At 41.4% G+C, this 23682-nt stretch overlaps 4 protein-coding genes across 4 annotated transcripts; 1 reads left to right on the top strand and 3 right to left on the bottom strand.

The window, feature by feature from the left end:
• The first annotated feature begins 221 nt into the window (after positions 1-221).
• On the top strand, positions 222-12393 carry LOC143542312 (UDP-glycosyltransferase 79A2-like). Its single transcript, XM_077034927.1, has 2 exons — positions 222-1056; positions 12014-12393. Exons 1-2 carry the CDS (start codon positions 222-224, stop codon positions 12391-12393), a joined length of 1215 nt encoding a protein of 404 aa, XP_076891042.1.
• Positions 12394-19804: 7411 nt separating this feature from the next.
• LOC143542287 (uncharacterized) lies at positions 19805-20689 on the bottom strand. The gene has a single exon (XM_077034910.1). The coding sequence runs from the start codon at positions 20687-20689 to the stop codon at positions 19805-19807; it is 885 nt and encodes a 294-aa protein (XP_076891025.1).
• A 180-nt stretch (positions 20690-20869) lies between these two features.
• Positions 20870-21831, bottom strand: LOC143542289 (uncharacterized). The gene is made up of 2 exons (XM_077034911.1): positions 21648-21831; positions 20870-21468 (listed from the first exon to the last, which is right to left on the bottom strand). Exons 1-2 carry the CDS (start codon positions 21829-21831, stop codon positions 20870-20872), a joined length of 783 nt encoding a protein of 260 aa, XP_076891026.1.
• A 120-nt stretch (positions 21832-21951) lies between these two features.
• LOC143542290 (uncharacterized) lies at positions 21952-23371 on the bottom strand. The gene is made up of 3 exons (XM_077034912.1): positions 22975-23371; positions 22708-22865; positions 21952-22623 (listed from the first exon to the last, which is right to left on the bottom strand). Exons 1-3 carry the CDS (start codon positions 23369-23371, stop codon positions 21952-21954), a joined length of 1227 nt encoding a protein of 408 aa, XP_076891027.1.
• Between the last annotated feature and the right edge of the window lie 311 nt (positions 23372-23682).

Consider the following 23682-nt stretch of genomic DNA (forward strand, 5'->3'; position numbering starts at 1 on the left):
CTGCGGGAACAGGCGGGGTACTTCACCATTGGGAGGCTTTTCCTGCGGGAACAGCTGGCGTACTACGCGTAAGGTCTTCATCTCTGAGCATGGTGGGTCCTGCGGGACCAGTTGGTCCTTGCGCAGACGTCCCTCTTCAAGGTGAGTCTTGTGGGTCCAACTGGGCTCTGCTGGGACCTACCTCTTCAGCTGCTTCAACCAGTGTCCGCCGTATCAAAACCATGCTCAACCCCACCGTCACCACAGTCATACCCCTAACTCTACCGCATGTTGACGGTCTCCCTAAAGGTGTGGAAAACACCTCTGAAACCTCACCTGCCACTGTTGAACTTCTCAAAGTCGCATTAGACTTAATGCAACCTCAGATCAAAACTTTACTAGCTAATCACAAACCTAACTTCGTGTTCTTCGACTTTGCGCAAAGGTGGATGCCGGAGATGGCGTCTGAGCTTGGCATAAAAACCGTATATTTCTCGGTTTTTTTGTCAGCTGCTAGCGCATTTGTGACTTCCTGGTTCACCCATGACACGTCAGCACCACCAACTATAGAGGAGGTTAAGAAACCTGCAGCTGGAAGCCTTACTCTAGATACATTTCAAGCTCGCGATTTCATTTACATCTTCATGAGCTTCCATGGCGCATTAAGCGTATTCGATCGCTTGATGAAATGCTTCAACGGATGCGATGCTATATTGTTCAAGTCATGCAGAGAGATGGAAGGACCTTACATCGACTACGTTAGCAACCAAGTTAAGAAGCCGGTTCTGCTCATCGGTCCGGTGGTTCCTGAGCCTGGTTCGGGCGAGTTAGAAGAAACATGGGCCAGCTGGTTGAGCCAGTTCCCAGCTAAATCTGTAATATATTGTTCTTTCGGGAGTGAGACTTTTCTAACTGACGATCAGATTAGAGAATTAGCTTTCGGGTTGGAACTCACCGGGCTTCCTTTCTTTCTCGTGTTAAACTTCCCGGCAAACCTTGATAGTTCTGCAGAACTGAAAAGAACACTACCCGAAGGGTTTCTAGTCAGAGTGAAGGGTAAAGGAATTGTGCATTCAGGTATTATAACAAAATTATATTAGTCTACGCATATAAATACCTTCATATGCCTTAGAGACTTATATTTAACTTATTTTGGTCACACGTCATTATGGTATTTTTTTTCATATATATATCTATATATATATATATATATATATAGGGGAGGGTTATCCTAAAAATAAATTGTTTCCTAGGAAGACTAAGAATAAATCATAGTCATTGGATTATGTTGATCAATAGTTGAGATTTAAAACTACCAAAAACCGACATAGTTTCCTAGAATTATTCTTTCACCATTATAACCGACATAGTTTCCTAGATTTATTCTTTCATCATAGTTTGTAGTGCCAAATGTCAAAAATTTGTTGGTTCTTACTATTCCTAGGAAACTCATTATTCTTATTTGAACCATTTTCTATATACATAGTATTATCATTTTTACTACGTGTTATTATCAATTATACTATAGTTGAACTCTGATTTCCTTTTATATTGCCGCATACATATGTAGTCAAGAGCTGAGGGTCTCTCTGAAAGCCACCTCTCTATCCCATTAGATAGAGGTACGGTGCCTACATCCAGTGTTGCAAAAATCCCGACTAGTCAACGATTAATCCCCGATTAATCGCTAGTCCCCACCTCACTGATTAATTTTGGGCTAGTCGGCCAATTAATCGGTCAATGGTCAAATCCGGCCAAAATCGGCGGTTTCCGGCAAGATTCCGACCAAAATCAGCGGTTTTCGGCGAGATTCCAACCAAAATCAGTGGTTCCACGTGAGACTTTAACAAAAACTAGCGGACTCAAGCGAAATTCCAGTCAAAATATATGTTGTGTATGTATAAAACTGGAAATTACATATAAAAATGTGTGCGTGTATGCATAAAACTGAAAATTATGCATTAAAGTCCGATCCGATTAATCTCGACTAATCCCGATTAATCGCTAGTCCCCACCCCACCGCCCGACTAGCGACTAGCGATTTTTGCTACACTGCCTACATCCCACCATTCCTAGACCCTACTTATAGCTTTGCTATTGGTGAGACTCCACTGGGTATGATTGATTGATTGATATAAATTATTATATATATACTATTATAATATCAGGGTGGGTGCAGCAACGACAGATACTGGAACACGAAAGCTTGGGTTGCTATGTGTGCCACGCCGGTTTTAGCTCGGTGATTGAAGGACTGGTTAACGACTGTCAACTAGTGATGATTCCATTAAAGGGTGACCAGTTCTTTAACTCTAAACTAATTGATTCGGAGTGGAAGGCTGGAGTGGAAGTAAACAGAAGAGACGAAGATGGGTATTTTGGGAAAGAAGATGTGTTTGAAGCTGTGAAGAGTGTTATGATGGAGACCGAAGAAGAACCGGCAAAATCCATAAGAGAAAACCACAAGAAATGTGAAGAAACACTAACCGGACCCCGGACAGATTACTGGTAACCTGGGGGTTGGATAGCTGTTTCCCACGAGGGGTTAGACCCTTGGAAGATGGTTCTTCTGATAACCTGCAAAACAGACACCGTGAGCTCGTCACTGAGAAGGGGGGGGGGGTTCCTCCTTGTGACCACCCTCCGGCGTGAGAATCAGACTAGATTGCTCTTTAAATATAAAAGTATATTAAGAGATTGCTAGAGCAGATATCAGGTATATTATGATGATAATGTAGTAAGATATGTTGTGTTGAGATGATCATACCATTTGGGGTATTTATAGCCGAAGGTAGGTTTCCAAGGAGGTATGGCCGGCTGCAACAGTGTTCCTGTTCATCAACAGTAGCCTACGCACGTGCCCTGCTGGTAGTTGGTGGGTAGGCAGCGGCTGATAGTGACCAGGCCTGCTGTATACTATTCCCTTTCCACCAACTGCCGGCTACGCACGTGGTATGACAGTAGTTGGTGAGTAGGCAGCGGCTAATAGTGATACAGTACAGGAGCATGCTGCTCGCCATACTGTATCAGTGAGCTGTCGTATCTCTGATCAGATCTTTCGCCCATACCTCGTCAGGTACAGTAAAAGATCCTTCAGTATACAGACTGGCTTATTTGGGCGGGAGTATTCCCCCTCCCGCCTCTGTGCGGGATTGCTCCCGGCTTTGCTCATTCCTTCAGGTGACACTGAATGATCGAGAGCTAAGTACCTTGTGCGTGTAGCCATGCTGCGCGGGTGGCCTTCCCTCATGGCTTGTATCCGAGGCTGCGGGAACAGGCGGAGTCCTTCACCATGGGAGGCATTTCCTGCGGGAACAGCTTGCGTACTGTGCGTAAGGACGTCACGTCTCTGAGCATGGTTGGTCCTGCGGATCCAGTTGGTCTCTGCGCAGACGTCCCTGTTTAAGGTGAGTCTTGCGGGTCCAACTGGGCTCTGCTGGGACCTACCACTTCAAGTCCCCCCAGTCCAATGTTCTTCTCATGCGTGTTTAATAAAGTGAGGTGAACTTTTGGACTTAAGCAAAGGGTTTTGAAAAGGGTTTTGTAAGGTTTTCCATGGGGATTCTTTCCGCGGAAGTCCTTGTCACTTGCAGAAATGCCCGAGTTTCCTGCTTGGTCTTTGGGTATGATGCGGGTAGGTCTGTAACCTCCTCGCAAGTCAGGAGCATTGAGTCCCAGTTGTATGGATTTTCCATGAGGTTTTGGTAGTTTTGAACATAGTGATCAATTATGTTAAGACCACCAATTCCATCCTGGAGCTTCAAACAACGTAGTTCTCGACGTTCCAGCTATGCGGGGATGTTATTTCCGTTTCCGCAAGCATTGCCCAGAAGATCCTTCTTGGTTTCAATTCCCAGCGGAGCGCTAGGTATGTGAAGGGTTTTGCCTTGACACTGTACCTGCGCTCGTCTTACGGTTACTTTACTTCCAAGGTATTCCTGGCGTCAATTCCCTGCGGGTGCTAGGTATGTGAAGGGTTTTGCCTTTACACTTTACCCGCACCCGTCTTATAGTTACTTGGTTGCCGAGGAATACTTGGCTTCAATTCCCTGCGGGTGCTAGGTATGTGAAGGGTTTTCCCTTAACACTGTACCCGCGGCCGTCTTACGGTTACTTGTTCGCCAAGATTTTCTTGGCTTCAATTCCCTGCGGGTGCTAGGTATGTGAAGGGTTTTGCCTTAACACTGTACCCGCATCCGTCTTACGGTTACTTGTTTGCCAAGGTTCTTGGCTTCAATTCCCTGCGGGTGCTAGGTATGTGAAGGGTTTCGCCTTAACACTGTACCCGCATCCGTCTTACGGTTACTTGTTTGCCAAGGTTTTCTTGGCTTCAATTCCCTGCGGGTGCTAGGTATGTGAAGGGTTTCGCCTTAACACTGTACCCGCATCCGTCTTACGGTTACTTGTTTGCCAAGGTTTTCTTGGCTTCAATTCCCTGCGGGTGCTAGGTATGTGAAGGGTTTCGCCTTAACACTGTACCCGCATCCGTCTTACGGTTACTTGTTTGCCAAGGTAAGGGGGGATTTTCCCGCTTACTTTTTAATATTTTCGAATTTTGAATTTTGAAATTCGAAGAGTTGGTGAAAAGATAAGAACAGTCCAAACCTCTGAAACGTCGTGCGACGGTTTCTTCTGACTGTGTCAGGACGTGCAGGAAGTTATGTTGACGTGACAGAACATGGTCATTCCAGACGCTTTTTCAGGCGCGTGGGCGTGATTTTTCGGGCGCGTGGTCGCGAAATTACTGGCACACGTCCTTTCTACAGCTGTTGCTAGCTTGCTTTTTGCCACGTGTCATAGTTTCATTGCACCGTCGATTTCTCTCTCCTCCGCATTAAATTCACCGCATTAATTGCGATTAGTATATAAAGGGGGAGAGGCCTCTTTGTAATCCACACTTTCACCTCTCTTCTTCTTCTTCTTAGTGATTTCCGGCAAATACTCCCCTTTTTCAGGCAAGCATTTTCCCGAAATCACTCTTCTTTCTGCAAAAATGTCTTCTCATGATGCTGAAGCTGTAGCCGACGATAGGAGTACTGCTGGCGAGTGCCAGTTGTGCTCTACCTGTCGATCAGTACCAGTACATCGTCAGGAAGTTCATGCTCGAGTCTCTCGAGCCTGAGTTTCCTGAATCCCACCAGACTGTGTACGATGCCCCCAGTGGCAAGATCGGGGTATATGCTGCATTCTTTGTTTATGGGAACCTTAGGTTCCCATTGACAAAGTTTGTGTACCGTGTCCTGGAGAGGCACGGGGTGCACCTGACCGAGGTGCATCCGATGGCGATTGCCAAGGTCCGGCACTTCGAGTGGGTGTGTCGGATTCTGGGTATTGAGCCCTACGTGGACCGCCTGATGACCTTCTATACTTGGAGGTGCGTCCAGGGGTGGTACACCCTGACAACCCGTATCAAGGGTTTGAAGATCTGCGTGACCGAGCGCAATCTCCGATCGTGGAAGCGGGAGTTCTTCTACATCTCTGCCCGCGCCATCCCCATTGCTATGAAGTTCAAGAAGGGTCAAGCGCTTCCGAGCCTTCACGCTTCCAGCTACCAGGAGGCGGAATGGTTCGCGAAGATATCCCGGGTCCAATCTCCGGTTTACCGGTTTGCGGAGTCCGGGATGGTGCTGCTGGGGATGAGCCGGGTATGGAAGGATGCTTCCCGGTTTCCCATCCTTCTTGAATACGGTTTGAACTCTATTCCTTATGGTATGTCTTGTCTTTCTTGCTGATATTAGTTAATTTTCTAACTGTTTCTTTTTCTTTCAGAGGGGAATAATTTGGAGTCGCTCCTGTTCCCGCGGGAAGCTGACAGTCCCGTGCGGGTGGGCACTCGTGCTCTGGACGACAATGAGTTGCCCATCCTGGAGCAAACGGCGGATAGGTTTGTGGAGGTCTATCCGCCGGGCCAAGAGATCCTGAGCCACCGGCGGCCAGGTAAGGAGATATTCTATCCTGAACCCCTCAATGCTGTACCCGTTGCTGGAAATCCTTACATCCTATCTTCTTCTGAGGAATCCGCAGATGGTCCTCCCCTTGTGCGGAAGAAGAAGGCTGCTGCCGGCGTGAAGGGGAAGGAGAAGGCCTCCACAGCTGATCCATTGGTTCTATCTGACTCGGAGTCAGATAGTGAAGAGGTGGCGGGGGAGCCCGGTGGTGAGAAGACCACTGCTCCGGAGGCTACGACCGTTACCTCCGGAGAACCAACGAAGACGACGGTGACCGGTACCAAGAGGCCGGCTCCATCGGGTTCCTCCCCGCCCGTCCGTACGTTCAGGGTCAAGAAAACCCGTAAGTACAATCATAGTTTGTCTTTGTAGATTTATTACTTCATAAATTTATCTAACACTTTCTTCTTTGTGCAGGCGTGGATGTTGACGCATTCCGGGGTGAACCGCAGGGGAGTACCCTTCCACCAATGACGGTAGGCTTGGTCAGCCTACCTGAGGCGTCGACCCAGGTGCCTGTGCCTGCTTCCGCTGGTTCAGTTGCTCCCTCTGAGCAGACTGTTCCAGCTGAGATGACGTCACCGCCGGCTGTGAGTGCGATTTTTTCAGCATCCTTCACAGAGCCGGCGGTTAGTGCTGCTGCCTACGAGGCGGCGACCGCGGCGGCGACCACAACGGCGACCTCGGCGGCTGCCACCATGCCCGCGCCACCGACACCGATGGCCGGACTATCAGGTACGCGCAGGGCTTCCCGCCGATCTTTGCCACCTTCCCGTCTGCCTGACCTGTTGGATGGATTTCCTTTAGGTTCAGGTGATGGGTTTGGCGGCTATCGGCCTGTCATTGACCCTACAGGTGCGTAGGGTTCCTTTCTTTTCTTATGTTTTTTATCATCTTTTCCTTACTGCCTTTGTTTCTTTTGCAGTGTCGGATTCCAATGAAGTGTATGTTCCACGATGGAACATACGCCGAGGAACAACCCTTCGCACACCTGTGGAGTGCGTGGACTGGGCTCGCCACGCTGCTCCTCCGGGTGCGTTGGGGGAAGCCATGGTTAGCTACCAGGAGGGTAGGCTAACTAATGAGCTTCGGGTTCTCCAGGCCCGGATGCAGCCGTGCGTCGAGCTGCTTTGTCGTGAAAATGACAAGTTGAAAGCAGCTCGCGCCAAGGACATATCTGAGGCGCGTGCTCTTCGGGAGGAGAACCAACAGCTGGCGGCAGCTGCCGCCGACAAGGAGAAGGCCTTCAAGGCCCTCGAGGTTGAAGTTCAGGCGCGACTCGAGGCCCGCTCCAAGGCTGCCCAAGCTGTGAATGAACTGCTTCGGCTGGCCAGGGAGACTGCGCGAAACGCAACCGAGAGGGCTGCCAAGGCTGAAGCCGTTGCTGAGCCTTTGCGTGTGGAGAATGAGGAGCTCAAGGCCAAATTAGAGGCTCTCCAACGCGCTCATGATGCCTTGGCAATGGAAGATGCCAAGAAACTCCAGGAAATCCTGGACCAGAGGGGGGTGCTTGACCACACCGAGCGGAAACTTAAGGGCGTCGAAGAGGCTGCCGCAAAGGAAGTTTTACTTGCCAACCTTAACAAGAGCGAAGCCAAACGCGCCCATAACGAAGCTCAAGCTGCCCTCCAATGGCTTCTTCGAGAAGCGTTGCCTCAGGTATGTTTAGTTTTATCTTCACGCTTTTCTTTTGTAAGAAAAGGTTCTAATACTTGTGTTTTCTTTGTAGGTTGTGCGTCGGGTCTTTTCAGAGACCTCTTACGATGATGCTATGACCGCAGCCCTCAACGCTTCTCATGAGGATGGGGAAAAGGCCGGCTTCCTGCTTGGTCTAGGGTTTGTTGAGAAAGGCGTCCCGCCTTCCAACTTCCCTTTGTTCGATGTGGATACCGAAGCCATTTATGACCAAGCATTGAACCAATACGCCGCCTTCCCGCATCCAGTGGTGGAGAAGGTGGACGAAGTAGCTGCTGCTGATGATGGGTTAGCTGTCCTCAAAGCGTTCCTCGAACCACCCCGTTCTTCTGACGGAGCGGGTCCAAGTGGAAGCGGCCCTGAAGCTTGATCCTGAAGATCCCTTCCCATTGCTAAGATAGACTTGTATAGTTTTATTATTTTTTTTTTTAGGCGGGTAGTTACCCGGCCATTCTTGTAATATATTCTTGAAATATTAATCTTTTTGCTAAGATTGTTATTTCCTTCCTTGGGTTCCTTGCTTTATAAACTTATGACTTGCATACTTAGTTTAAATTAGCAATTTTCCAAGTGTTTAGAATAAGTTAACCTTTGAACGTGGTTGATAATGGGTTAAAGTTTCGCTTCCTCTTTCGTGATTGTGCGGATAGAACCGTCACTTGCATTTAGTAGGATGGCAAAACTTTACCCATATCTGACCTGCGTGTAGGTTTTTCTCATCTTTTGAGGATAAGTGAACCTTTGAACGTGGTTGATAGTAGGTGTGAAGTTTTGCTTCCTCTTTCGTGATTGTGCGGGTAGAACCGTCACTTGCACTTAGTAGGATGGCAAAACTTTACCCATATCTGACCTGCGTGTAGGTTTTTCTCATCTTTTGAGGATAAGTTAACCTTTGAACGTGGTTGATAACAGGAAGTCTTGCTTCCTCTTTCGTGATTGTGCGGGTAGAACCGTCACTTGCACTTAGTAGGATGGCAAAACTTTACCCTTATCTGACCTGCGTGTAGGTTTTCCTCACCTTTTGAGGATAAGTTAACCTTTGAACGTGGTTGATAACAGGAAGTCTTGCTTCCTCTTTCGTGATTGTGCGGGTAGAACCGTCACTTGCACTTAGTAGGATGGCAAAACTTTACCCTTATCTGACCTGCGTGTAGGTTTTCCTTATCCTTTTTAAGAATTTTGTTTTGAACCGTTCGACGCGCGGTTGTCGATAGGTTAGTGTTCATTTTCCTTTCATGATTCATGCGGATAGACCGGCACTTTCATTTAATGGGATAATTGAACTCTTCTCCTTCAACTGACCTGCGTGAAGGTTTGCCACGTTATTGGGTTCGTGCGGGTAAGACCGCCTTCCCACGCAACGACTTCACGTAATGTGAATGCCGTCACCAGTGTTGGATAGTTTAACCGTTCGACGCGCGGTTGTTGATAGGTTATTATTCAGTTTCCTTAATGATTCATGCGGATAGACCGGCACTTTCATTTTTGGGTGCTGAAATTTTTCCCCTTCAACTGACCTGCGTGAAGGTTTGTCACGTTGCTGGGTTCGTGCGGGTAGGACCGCCTTCCCATGCAATGACGACGTAATTATGCGGTGAAAACCGGCATATTAGTTCAGAAAAGTATAAATGTAAAATCATCAGCTTCGGTGTTCTTAAAGAGAATCATTTCCATTAGAAGTGGCTCTTGCCTTTTCTTTACAAATTGGAATTGATTTACATGCAGACTGTGTAAATGAGCTCCCTTCCATGTTGGGATGGGAGTGCCATCGAGCCGATACGCACCTGGTTCGGGATCTCGTTCTTTACGCAACATGTAGTCTCGATTTTGAAGCTGGAATTGATTCGTGTTTTCCCCAGCTGGGGTTCTATACGCACTCGCCTGCTCAGCCTTTATTACGCCACGAGGTGCGCGAGCGTCCCATCTCTGACAAATGCTTCGACCATATCTTTTACATCTATGCATTCTTCAGTGTTGTGGCCCTTTGTCTTGTGAAAGTCACAGTATTTGCTCCGATCAGCATCGTGACGATGTCGGATTATTGGAGGCTTTGGCCATGGGAGCTCTTCAGTGGCGAATATCTCAGTGACGCTTTTGGTGAGTGGCGTCCATCTGGAGTTCCGGTGCGACTGTACATTATCCCTTCCGCCCAACCGATGTTGCAAGCCGGATGAGGTGTCAAAGTTTACCCTTGACTGACAAATGCCTAGCTTTCGTTTTTTATTTAGTCGGGCGGTGAGGACGTTGTCTTCTCTCGTCCTCTGGGTGTAGAGGTTTGTGCTCTGTGGGAGATCTCTACCCAGTTGCTTCTCTGTTTCCGCATAGCGTTTTGCTGCTGTCATGATGCCATCCCATGTGGATGGCATGCCATCTTTACCCGTTAGGGTGCGGATGAGCTCTGGGTCATGTGCGCCCTGGATGAAGGCAGCGCGAACAAGATCTTCGCTGATATTGCCCAAACTTAGCTTCTTTGAGTTGAAGCGAGTGATGAAGTTTGGCAGAGATTCATCTTCCTCTCGTATGCATTTGAGGATTGTCCATTGCTCCTCGGTATACTTTCGTTGCTGGCTGAAGTGTTGGCTAAACTTCTGTTGGAAGTCTGCCCAGTCGTAGATGTGGTTGACCGGTAGACGATCGAACCATGCTCTAGCAGCCCCAACCAGCGTCATTTGGAACATGTAACACCACGTGGGTTCCGTCCAATTGCTGACGGTTGCCCCCGCTATGAACCTGTTCAAATGATCGTCTGGATCAGATATACCGTCATATGTGCCTATGTTGGGCATTTGTTTGGCACTCTTTGGGGCGATTGCTTCAGCAATGTCCCTTGCAAATTTGGACGTTCCTGCATTTGCAACGTTTGGTCTGAACGTTTTAGAGAAGTCTCGTGGACTTCCACCTGTGCTTTTTGGTTTGAAGGCTTGTCCAAAATGCCTTTTCGGTTGGGATTCCGTTTCCTTACGCTTCCCTTTTGCCCTATGGCGAGGGTTCGCGTCGGAGTCGGATTCCTCCGAGTCATCCTCCCAGTATTCGAATTCGTCGGCCTGTTGCACGGAACGCAAGCGTTCGTCCAACTCAGCCTGGAATTCCTTTTGTCGTGCCTCCGCCCATGCCTTAACTTCATCGAGAGTCTGGCGGGGGAGTCTTCGTTTCTCAAACTGGGTATCGGTGGATCCCAGTAGGCGATCATTTACTGCACTTGCCCCAGCTTTGGTAAGTGGGGTAGTGTTCGTAAAATTTACTTCACTTGCCCCGGCTTCGGTAACCGGGGTAGTGTTCGTAAAAACTGTGTTGCCGGTGTTCATCCCAGTAGCTGGGGTTGTGGTCACCGGAATTTCTCTAACCATCTTTGTAAAAGTTTGAAAAAACTGGAGAAAGTTGTAGTTCTAGCTTTATGCACGGATGGCGCCAATGAAGAAACACTAACCGGACCCCGGACAGATTACTGGTAACCTGGGGGTTGGATAGCTGTTTCCCACGAGGGGTTAGACCCTTGGAAGATGGTTCTTCTGATAACCTGTAAAACAGACACCGTGAGCTCGTCACTGAGAAGGGGGGGTTCCTCCTTGTGACCACCCTCCGGCGTGAGAATCAGACTAGATTGCTCTTTAAATATAAAAGTATATTAAGAGATTGCTAGAGCAGATATCAGGTATATTATGATGATAATGTAGTAAGATATGTTGTGTTGAGATGATCATACCATTTGGGGTATTTATAGCCGAAGGTAGGTTTCCAAGGAGGTATGGCCGGCTGCAACAGTGTTCCTGTTCATCAACAGTAGCCTACGCACGTGCCCTGCTGGTAGTTGGTGGGTAGGCAGCGGCTGATAGTGACCAGGCCTGCTGTATACTATTCCCTTTCCACCAACTGCCGGCTACGCACGTGGTATGACAGTAGTTGGTGAGTAGGCAGCGGCTAATAGTGATACAGTACAGGAGCATGCTGCTCGCCATACTGTATCAGTGAGCTGTCGTATCTCTGATCAGATCTTTCGCCCATACCTCGTCAGGTATAGTAAAAGATCCTTCAGTATACAGACTGGCTTATTTGGGCGGGAGTATTCCCCCTCCCGCCTCTGTGCGGGATTGCTCCCGGCTTTGCTCATTCCTTCAGGTGACACTGAATGATCGAGAGCTAAGTACCTTGTGCGTGTAGCCATGCTGCGCGGGTGGCCTTCCCTCATGGCTTGTATCCGAGGCTGCGGGAACAGGCGGAGTCCTTCACCATGGGAGGCATTTCCTGCGGGAACAGCTTGCGTACTGCGCGTAAGGACGTCACGTCTCTGAGCATGGTTGGTCCTGCGGATCCAGTTGGTCTCTGCGCAGACGTCCCTGTTTAAGGTGAGTCTTGCGGGTCCAACTGGGCTCTGCTGGGACCTACCTCTTCAGGGTGGGTGCAGCAACGACAGATACTGGAACACGAAAGCTTGGGTTGCTATGTGTGCCACGCCGGTTTTAGCTCGGTGATTGAAGGACTGGTTAATGACTGTCAACTAGTGATGATTCCATTAAAGGGTGACCAGTTCTTTAACTCTAAACTAATTGATTCGGAGTGGAAGGCTGGAGTGGAAGTAAACAGAAGAGACGAAGATGGGTATTTTGGGAAAGAAGATGTGTTTGAAGCTGTGAAGAGTGTTATGATGGAGACCGAAGAAGAACCGGCAAAATCCATAAGAGAAAACCACAAGAAATGGAAGGAGTTTTTGCAGAATGGTGAGATTCATCATAAGTATACTGCAGATTTTGTTGAGAACCTGAAGGCTCTTTAAGAACATGGTTAAAACTAATTTCTAAATTATCTGGAGTTGTCATGTCAATGTTTGAAATATTAGTATAAATTGCTAAGCTGTTTATTTGTTTGTGTACTAGGTTATAAACCCATATCTATTTGTTTACTAGGTTTAAAGGTTTGAAATATTAGTACTTTTGACATAAATAAATTGTCATCGGTGTGATCGGTAATGTTGTTTTCCTTTTTACGTTGCCTTTACTCATTGGACTAATATCTCATGCTGTTTACGAATTTGAATATCGCACGTGATCCTGATGTAGTTAATAGTCTTTATATGACATTATGACTATTGGCCTACTATGCAACTACTAATGTCGCTGTTGCAACTTGCAACCACAAATAAATATACATTTTCAAACCACAATTAACTTGTTGTGATGTTGTGATATATACAGGTGAGAAGTGCTTCAGCGATTTTCCTTTTCTTTATATATATATATATATATATAGAAAATGGTTCAAAAGTTTTCTAAAAATGATAAGAACCAACAAATTTTTGACATTTGGCATTACAAATTATGATGAAAAAACAATTTTAGCAAACTATGTCGGTTATAATGATGAAAAAGTAATTCTAGGAAACTATGTCGGTTATTGTTAATTTTAAATCTCAACCATTGATTAACATGATTCAATGGCTATGATTTATTCTTAGTCTTCTTAGGAAACTACTTATTTTTAGGATAACCCTCATATATATATATATATATATATATATATATTAGACGGGTGCCCGTGCGATGTTGCGGGAAACCAAAATCCTAGTAATCATTTAACAATTACTGATGTTCAAAGTTCGTTTGAAATCTTGAAAACGTTTAAACCAATCGTCACTTTTGATTAGCTGGTTTATGAATGTTCAAACCATAGAAAACAGTTCGGTTTACGGTTTATGCCAAAAATAGGCCATATAAAATCGGACCGGACTACAAACTTATTATTGAAACTCAATGCGTGAAACCAAACCATTAGTAACGATTCAGTTTCAATTTTCGACGCTTTAGTTTTCGTTTTCAATGAAAAAAAATCAAACAAACAGTTTAGCTCACTATTTAACTTAGAAACCGTTAAAACTGAATTGTGAACGCCAATATGTAACATGCTAATTTTTTTAATTGTAAAAAACTATAGCAATACCATACCCAAATTAAAGACAATAAAATGCTCGTTTTTATGGTGTAATTTTTAAAAAAATGTATTAACGTATGAAAAAGTTACAGCCGTTGGAAAATCGTTGGTGGGAAGTTGGTTACAATTAAAATAAAAAAGAATACATAGGTAAAGATGAAGGTTCAAAGTTGTAATAATTTTTCAAATTTACAAAAGTTGAGTAAAGATGAGGGGGCAATATTGTAACTTTTTTCATGTATATTTTCTAATGGACAAGTTTGTCCCTATTTTACATGCTATAGAATGTGTACCTTAAGCTTTACAAGTTGTGAATTACTTAAAATGTAGGTGTCTTAATTTGCCCATGTTTCATGCATTATATATAGTATATATTGCCTTCTAAATTTGTAAACTAATTCTAGTAGAAAATATTACATTAAAATAAAAATGTTACAAGCAACAAATAATACGAGTCTAATACAAGATTATCGGGTCGTTTAGCCGACAAATGTTCGACCAACTATAACATTCCTTACTTTAATATTATATAATGTTAGTACACGAGTGTTTAATAGATAAATCGATTATTTTTGTTATGGCATATATACAAGCGTTTAAAACTATCAGCACGTTAAAGAACTATAAATAAATAAACAAATTACTATCATGTAATTTATATTAGATATGCGTTACATGTATAGTTACTATTAATATAAATATAAATGTATATGGCTATATGAAAATTGTAGTTATGAGTATATAAATGTTAAACGTGAAAAAGAAAAATAATAAATTGTTTGGTAGAAACAAACATAACTTAGTGGTGAAAAAACAACTCACATTAAATTGCATTGATATCTCATACGTGGGTATTATATAAAAAACGTGGACGAATATGCTTTCACTAGCTACAACTAGTTTGAAACTAATCACATAGTTAGAATATTATATACACCAAAAATTTATTTGAATGCCATGAAGTTTGTTAAATGCCACAAACTTCTTAAAATCCTCACGTATCAAAACATGGAGGCCTATCACCCTATTTAAATAAGCATGCATAATTTAACAAAATCATCAAGTGAACATTATGTGTCTTCTTTTAAACAAAAATATTGAGGGAAAGAAGTAGAATAAGAAATGTGGTAGTGACTACAATTCGAGTTGAATTATGGGCTATAGAAGGTTGAAGAAAATAAACCGTTACGATTACGGTTGTTATTTCGAAAGATAAACAAAGTGAATACGCCCAACCTTTTTAATATCATGCATGTATACTATTTTTTTTAGTATTTACTCTTTTAGAACATGGAAGGTTATCCATATGTAAAGAGTTAGAAAAATATTTACATGAGAGTTGGTTCAAATCCTCTAAAACGTTTTGATACAAGGTAGTATTTGACACTCAGGCTAAAATACACATGCGTCTGAATCCTTACATATATAAATGTAGTGGGCACACTATAGTCATATTGGCCATGAGACGCGTAACCGTCCTTGAAATGGTTTGTGCATATGTTTAGTTCCAATGAGATGGATTGAGTCGTTGAATGTTATTGGTGTTGTGTCATAACGAATTATGAAAACTTTTTTTTAGTCAGCGTTATTCATCGGCATATTGTTGACGCATTTTCAAAAATGTTTACAAGTACCAGGAGTAAAGTATAGAAGTGGATATGCCAGTGCAAATAGAAGATCGCTAGGCATGGAATACATCTGATGGCTTAGCTAGGTTTGTAAACGAGACATATATATATAAACTTGTTTATAAAGCAAGAAATTTTGTAAAACGAAGAGGGGATTTAATTTCCTGTGTTATGAAGTAAATATTTTATTAAATATTTTCCGCTGCGTAATCAAATTTTGACAAATTAATAGAATCGGTACCAACTATTGGTCAAACGGCTAGGCCCTTGAGGCTGGGTGTGACACCAACTCATGACGAAGGCTGTTGTGTAGATCATGGTTCAGTGATTGTCAATTCCGGTCGTGGGGCATCATCTTGGTAATTTTGACAAATAGTCATACAGTGGTCCCTCAGAATCATGTTATGTAGAATTAGACAAGTGTAGACGATATCCATTAGTTTGGCCCTTGTCAAAATCCGTATCGCGAGTTCGCCACCAATTTAAAATTTTTCTTTAGAACTCTAAACGCTCTTTTAATATGTTTTCTTGTCGACTCTTGATTCTTCGTAATGTACTTTTGTTTGTCTTCAATTGGAGAGGTAAAAGCTTTAACAAGTGTCGTTCATTCGTTGTAAATACCATCAACCAAGTGGTAGTCGTGCTTGAATTGTTCCCCATTTACAAAAATGATTGAGCGGGCTCAATCATGTTGATAATGTCATCGAATTTCGGTGATTGATGGAAAACATTTAGGTTGTTATTTGACCCATGGACACTAAAAAGCATGTCAAAACCAAAGATCATGCAAGACCGCCACCTCAAGCATAATAGACGAGCCCCCGGTGGAACTGACCTCGCCATGTCGTAGGACACATAGCCCATCCAACATGCGTACAGTCAATGTTACCAAGCATTCTGTGAAAACCATGTTTTTCACTGTGCACTTCGTATATGCGTTGGAAATCAAACAATGTTGGTTTACGTAAATATCTCCGTGAGTAAGTTGATATGATCCTTGTCTATAAGTTTGATAAAAATGTTATATAAAAATTGTCAAATATACGTTAAATATTTAAAAAATATAACTTCAGTAAAGATATGTATACATTGACAAAAAATGAAGTGAGTCGCGCATTATTTTTTCAGACATTTCTAGATATTCATCTATTGCTTTTGATGAAAATCTATACGCTAGTTGCCGAAGAACGGTTGTAAGTTTTTATATAGTTGTGAACCCGGGTATACCTCTAGCATCTTCTCTTTGTTGAAAAATAGGATATCGTTCCAACAAAATCACTTGCTAAACGCATAAATAAATGTCTATTAATATTCTAAAACATCGCTTAAAATGTTCTTCATCTTAAAGGGAATTGGGGCTAAAATAGTGTGACAAATGGTATTTAGATTATTCCCAACCCAATATATAAGTCAAACAAAGTCTACTGCCCAATCGAAGTAAAATAGAATACAAATAAAACACAAATCATCTACAACTTAAAGATGATTTGTGATAAAATAAAGACAGCCGCAACAAGATTGTGGTGTAGAACCCTTGAAGTGGAGTTTGGGCTAGAACTGAGCATCTGTTTGTTGTATCTTCAACATAAATGGAGCCACTTTAAATAGGCGAATGAATCCTTCCTTAGCTATGAAGAGAACCAAGATGAGCGGAGCAATCACCGGAGTTGCCAAAGATAAGTGCAGAACAGAGGACGCGCCATTCCAAAATTAAGAAAAGATGAGGGCGCGTCAAAAAAGACGTTGGCAGAGCAAGCATCAAAACCTAGCAGAAACTTGGAGGTCCAGTAGCAATCCAAGAACCCATATGCAAAGAAACAAAGATAAAAAAGGATTATTAAATTGAAAGATACATATATAAATATATAAATTTAACAAATAGTTACGTAGCAAAGTTTCATTTGCGTCCACTCGATCATGATCAAGAGATGGTTGTCTCTTTAGCCCATGTCGCCATTGAGACCGCTCAATCAAATTGTTAACTATTGTCCTACCCATTTCAAAACTTAGATCGTCTTCTTCGGAATATCAGATGAAGGGACGCATTCTATTCCAAATTTTTGTTGATGTTTTTGAAGTAAAGAGTATGAAAATATGTTAATAAAAACTGATAGAAATGGGGATGTTCTATAAAGATTTTGAGAGAAAAGTTGGTAAAGAGTGAGTAGTTTTTGAATAACATAGAAAATTAAATTTTTTTTTTAAATTTGAACTTATATGTCATTTTAACCAAATGCAAGAAAAAAAAAACCATTATGACAGTCCAAAAAGTGCATCTAGCATGGTTACAGGTTACCACTCACACCCCAGCCCGTTCACTTGATGTTGTTGGGGTGTTCGTGACCTGGTCGGCTGCGCCATTGATGCTAGCGCCCCCCCTTGGCTTGTCACCATGCCAGTAGATTAATATGCCATAAGTACGGTCACATAATGTTAAGTGTTATAATGTGAATATTTTTTTCTGTAAATGTTATATTTTTAGAAAACTAAGATGTTTATTTTTTTTCTTTATTTTCTTAAAGTTCTTTGGTTTTTTTTCAAGTATTTTAATTATTTGTTTAACATTACAAATTTTAAAATCTTTGTGTAACGGTGCCTCAAAAATTTTAAATTTAACATTTTCATTGTATCAGTTTCTCAAAATATACAACTGCAAATTATGACACAGCCACGAAGCGTACAGTCTATACGCTATACAGGTATCTAATAGCAAGATGCCAAGGGTGAATAGCATTAATTCCTTAGTGATCCACATGGCATCATGTTAGTGGCCTCTTTTTACAATTTACGTTTCTTCGTTGAACTTTAAGACCATCCGTAGTCGTGCGTTGTCCGGCGCGTTTTAGGGTATAACGCCGGGGGTACACCGCCCCCCCCCCCCGCCGTTTTGAGTTTTTTTTACCTGCGTTTTCTATAAAACGCGAAAATTGGCTCAAAAATCAAGAATATGTCCGTTATATATGTTAGACCATGCTTGTTGGGTGATGGTGACCGGTGTCCGGTGAGAGGTTGGATGTTTTCCGGCGAATCGATGTTGTTGACGGTGATGTTGTGGTTGGATGTTTTCCGGCGAGTTGATGTTTTCCGGCGAGCTTTCCATGGATGGTGATGGTGACCGGCGAGTTGGGTGGTGGTGATGTGGTGGTTGATCACATGGATGGAAGGGATGGATGTCGTCCGATGTTGACGACGGGATTTATTGTCTGATGGATGGGATGTATGGCTTCCGATCAGCTTTATTTTCCGAGGGGATGAGTGGTTATGTTTTCCGGCGAGGATGAGTGGCTATGCTTCCGATCAGCTTTATTTTCCGATCAGTGGGTAGGTGTTTTTTTTGAAGATAGGTTTACTTCATATATGTATTTACTTTATATATGTTATTTACTTTAGATAAAAAATTAAAAAAAAAATAAAAAGTGTAAAAGTGACTGGGCGTCACGTGGCGCATAACGCCTGGGGTGGAGAGTTATGACTACACCCTGTTTTGGTAAAAACCATAACTCTGACTGGGGGCCACGTGACGCATAATACCTGGGAATGGAGAGTTATGACTACACATGGTATAATATGATTATTATTGGCTTCCGAACTTTAATAATATATTTTCTTTAAATAAGTTTCATTTCTATTCCAAAAGCTATCTTTTAACTCAAGAAATGTTTAGTAAAGTTTAGTGTTTTTCTTTTTTAAACAAATATTTTTTTCTTCTTTATACATTTAATTTTTTTTATTTTTTAGTTAACTTATTTTCAAGTTTCATGTTTCATTAGAATGCGCCATGCTACCCGCGCAAAAGAGCGAACATAAGTACATAACCCATAGTTAAATACCGTACCCATTTTTCATGATGGTTGTTAAAAGAACAGATGAACGAGCTTTTTGATTACAACTAAGGGCGATCTTAACCAAGGGCTTTGTGAGTAAGGGCAATTATTCTATTTAAGAGTATCAACTTTAACTAAAAAGGTTCTTACTTTAGAACGATTCTTAGAGAATTATTGTGAGTTGGATTTCTATAATGTATGAAGGGGTTTAGCGTATTGTGAGTGAATGAGAATATCTATGGATTTTTCTCATATTTGAAAAGTTTTTATTCCACCCTATAAATTTTTTAATATTTTTTAAAAGTAGTTATAAGTGGAGAAGAAAGAAAATATATCGATAAAGTTATAAAAAGTCTTATTTAATTAAACACTAGATAGAAAAAGTAGTGGTTTTTAGTGTAATTATAGGTTTGGAGCAAGGGCGGCTCCATGGGTGGGAGAGGTGGGCGTCGGCGGGGCACATCTTTTTCAAGGGCACAAATTTTTTAAATAATTTCTCAATGTTATATATATATAGAACTAGGTTAGTTGCCCGTGTAGAACACGGGTTTAAGAAATTTTATTTTATAATTCTAAAAACATTTGAAATATTTGAAGAAACAATGTGGTATTAAATATTAAAGGTAGAAGCATATGTTTAATTTACTAACACATTAATCTTAAATATTATATGGTTGGACACAATATAAATGGTAACATAAATGATAGATTTATTCATGTAAAGTGAAAAAAGACACAAAAACTGATAAATTGTTGAAACTAAGGAAGAAAGTAAGTTACAATCAAATTTGACAAAGTGAAACATAAATTACAAATCTCGAAATATCTCTTTGTAAACAACATTAGATGTCTTATTTGTAAGTTTGCCATCTGCGTCGAATATTAATAATTTGACTCCGTCTCTACTCTTCACTCTTGATAGTGCCACATACAACTGTCCATGGCTGAAAACCGGATGCTTTAAATACAAACCAACTTTTGATAGTGACTGTCCTTGGCTTTTGTTAATCGTCATTGCAAAACATACTGAAATTGGAAATTGTCTTCTCTGAAACTTGAAAGGAATCTTGTTATCTGTAGGTATCATATTTACTCTGTGAATATATGTGCGAGTACCAATATTACCTCCAGATATTATTTCAGCTACTACGACATGTTTTTTAAGAGATATGACTCGCAGCCTAGTACCATTACACAAACCAATTTGATGGTCAATGTTTCGGAGTAACATAACAGGAACACCCACCTTTAAGACCAATCTATGATTTGGCAATCCAGAAATTTTAAGACCGTTTAACACGTCGGGCGAGTATAAATTTGCTTGCAACGGATCAACGAAGTCTTCTGTTGGACAGATACTATCTGAGCTAAGGTACTCCTTTTCATCTCTGGGAAAAAGTGAGATCAATCGATCATTAATGTCTTGGACATCTTCATTGGTAGGTGCAAGTATTGCTCTTTCACGAAAGAATTCAATATTTTTGATATTTTGTAGAATTGAAGGATAAACAAAATCAATTAAACTTTGAATCGGATCATACGAGTCATTGATCAAAAGATCATGAGGTATGTCTATTGTTGCTTCACCATCATTTGAACCACCGACATTTCCCTCGCCTATATCCAACAGCCATTTAGCAAACTGGTTTGTCTGCTCAATATCAGATGCTTGAGCTCCGATGGTTAACCGCATGTTTTTTGTTAACCTAAGAAGTTTGCATTTACCCCAAATATAGGAAGAACATAAAGATGCATTCACAATCTGTTGTCTGCTTCCGTTTGTAATAACAGGAAGAACTTGCCTAAAATCACCACCAAAAACAATAACTTTACCTCCAAATGGGATTCCCGAATTGATAGAAGTATTAGGAGTTTATACGTCCGTCATTGTTCTATCAAGAGCTTCAAATGCATGTTTATGTATCATTGGGGCTTCATCCCATATAATCAATTTTGTTTCCTTTAGTAAATGCGCATCATCACTTCCTGGTTTTATGCTGCAAGTTGAGTCCTCGTTAAGATTTATAGGAATATGAAATCTGGAGTGTGATGTTCTACCTCCTGACAACATCAATGATGCAATACCACTTGAAGCAACATTCAATACAATTTGACCTTTAGATCGTATTGCCACAGATAATGTCTTCCACAAAAATGTCTTTCCTGTTCCACCATAGCCGTAAAGAAAAAATACACCTCCTTTGTTAGCTTCAACTGCGTTCATGATTTCGTCAAACACTTTTCGTTGTTCATCTGTTAATGAACTTATAAGGCTGTGAGACTCATTTTGTAAAGTGATTGTGTCATAAGAGAGTTCGTCAACAATTAAACGATTGTTTGAAGAAGCTATAGAATCGTGATTAGGATACGGCATAGTTTGAAATCTACGTAGGCTTGAGTTATTTCGAAGTAGGTACTTCTCAATCTCACACAAAGTTAAGTTCTTAATTTGAGTTTCTGGAAGTGATAAATCTGCAAAATTGTATTAATAAAATATAAACAATATTATATGAAGTACGTATATGAACAAAACATAAAAACGAAAAACCAAATTCATTAAGGATGGTAAAAATTGAAAATTTATAATTAATCTTCATTTGAAAGTATAATATGGTTCATATATTTTAGTACTGAATAACGAATTGGAGTACCTGGAATATTCAATATTCTTTGTTGTGTGTAAATAATGCCATTTGATAGATATTCCCATGTTTTTTCCCACACAAAATCAGGTCTAGAAAGAGAGCTGGACAATAACATTGATCCAAATAAAGCACGAAGATAATAACCAGAACCGGATGCACTCGCCTCCTTAATTGCTTCGATATATTCCATTTCATCATCGAGTAGTCCACGTGCATAGCAAGCATCTCTAAATGTAGGATATGTCTGGCCATCTACCGTTCGAATATCATCAAAAGATTTTGGTCCTTTGACTTTGTTTAGAAGAATTCTTTAGAAATACGCCTCACCGAGAGACGGAGAAACTTGATGAATTCTTCCAATTGAAAAACCCTGCTTTCGTCGTTCCCACTTTCGTTGTTCAAGTTTCCAAACAAACTTAGTAGGAAATTCAACATAAGTAAGGTTTCGTGCTTCGTCATTAATTTGGTTACACAACATCCAAGCTGAAAACATTGATGAAGAAACTGATGGTTTGTTAAGGACATCATCAATATCATCATCGGGCCCGTACGTAACCTGTTGTTGACCAGGGAGATGGAAAGGAAGCCTAATTACTGAAGGCGAGTTGTAATGTACTTCAAATGCAAATATCCTCCATGCTGCTTCACACGCAGAAAGGTATCGACAATCATAATATTCTCTAATTTCATCTCTTGCTTTATCTTGATCATCTTGATTGTCAGCGTCTACAACAGCAACTGTAGCCCTGTCAGGACCTTTGTTAATGTATTTGAATAAATACTTTATGGATGCAGCCTGATTACACCACTCAACGTTAATATGTGCTTGATATCTTTTCAGAAGCGTTTTATTATATGGCACGACACTTCTGTTGTCTAAGTCCACAGCAGACTTTTTAACTGTGCATTCAGAATCTCTTCTTCTGTATATAGGATAACCATTTGAATCAATAGAATTGTGAGGTGTAAACTTTTTAGGGAACTTTTTAGAACACCTTCAATTAATCATGCATGAACAGTTCATGTTATCATAACCACAAGGACCATGCATCATGAATTCACTCACAAGGGAATATAATTCATGATCTTCCTTCTTGTCTGGAATCTCGGCCGAAATAAACGGGTCAATATGATCAACGGTAGGAAGCTTGTGATCAGCATGCATGAATAAACATATATGGGTATGAGGCAACCCACGCTTTTGAAACTCTACGGTATAAACAACTACATAAAAAATGAATATTATTAATGTTCGATATAAATTGAAAGTTGCTAAAAAGAAGACTATGTTTAACAAATACTATTATATTAAGTAAATAATAAAGTAAATCACCTGCTTGAACCTTTCCCAGAACTTCGTCTTTTTTTAAGTCTTTGATTATTGCATCAAGCTTAACTTTAAAAAATCTACACATGATGTCAGGTCTGTCTTCAGGATTAATGGTGGTACTATTCAGGAATCTTTTAACTTCAGGCCATTTAGGATTGCATGTTATAGTTATGAAAAAATCTGGATATCCATACCACCTACAAATAGCCATGGCATCTAGGTAGTTTTGCATCATGTACCGAGAACCTCCGGTAAAAGATGAAGGTAATATCACACGTTGACCAACGCGGGACATGTCTTGGTTTTTGGTGTTTTTTAAGTTATGAATATTCTCATATGACTCACATCTAAGAACCTTTTGTTTTTTACGTATGTAGTTGAGTCTTTCGGTTTCAATCATTGTGTATATATCAACTAACTGTTGTTGAAAAAGTCTTCTTCCATTCAGAGGCAATGAGAAAATATTTGGCCTATCTTGAATTCTGTACGCAAAAAATTCTCTCATGGTGCAGTTTGGCCGTTTACTTTTTTGTAAGCTTCTAAAATCTCTATGAGGGATGTCAACCCTGTAACAATCATCACCGTAAATATAGAAAAGTGGATATTGAAGAGGAACGTATGAAGGATGCAATTCACTTATATGCTTTAGACTTCCCGTTTTAGTTTCAACAATAATGTCTCGAGGCTCAATATTACCAATATCACCAACAA

Source organism: Bidens hawaiensis, unplaced genomic scaffold (genome assembly GCF_021521415.1).
Source record: "Bidens hawaiensis isolate Kalapana, Puna unplaced genomic scaffold, B.hawaiensis_p1.1 tig00012815_1, whole genome shotgun sequence".
In the NCBI taxonomy this organism is placed as follows: Eukaryota; Viridiplantae; Streptophyta; class Magnoliopsida; order Asterales; family Asteraceae; genus Bidens; species Bidens hawaiensis.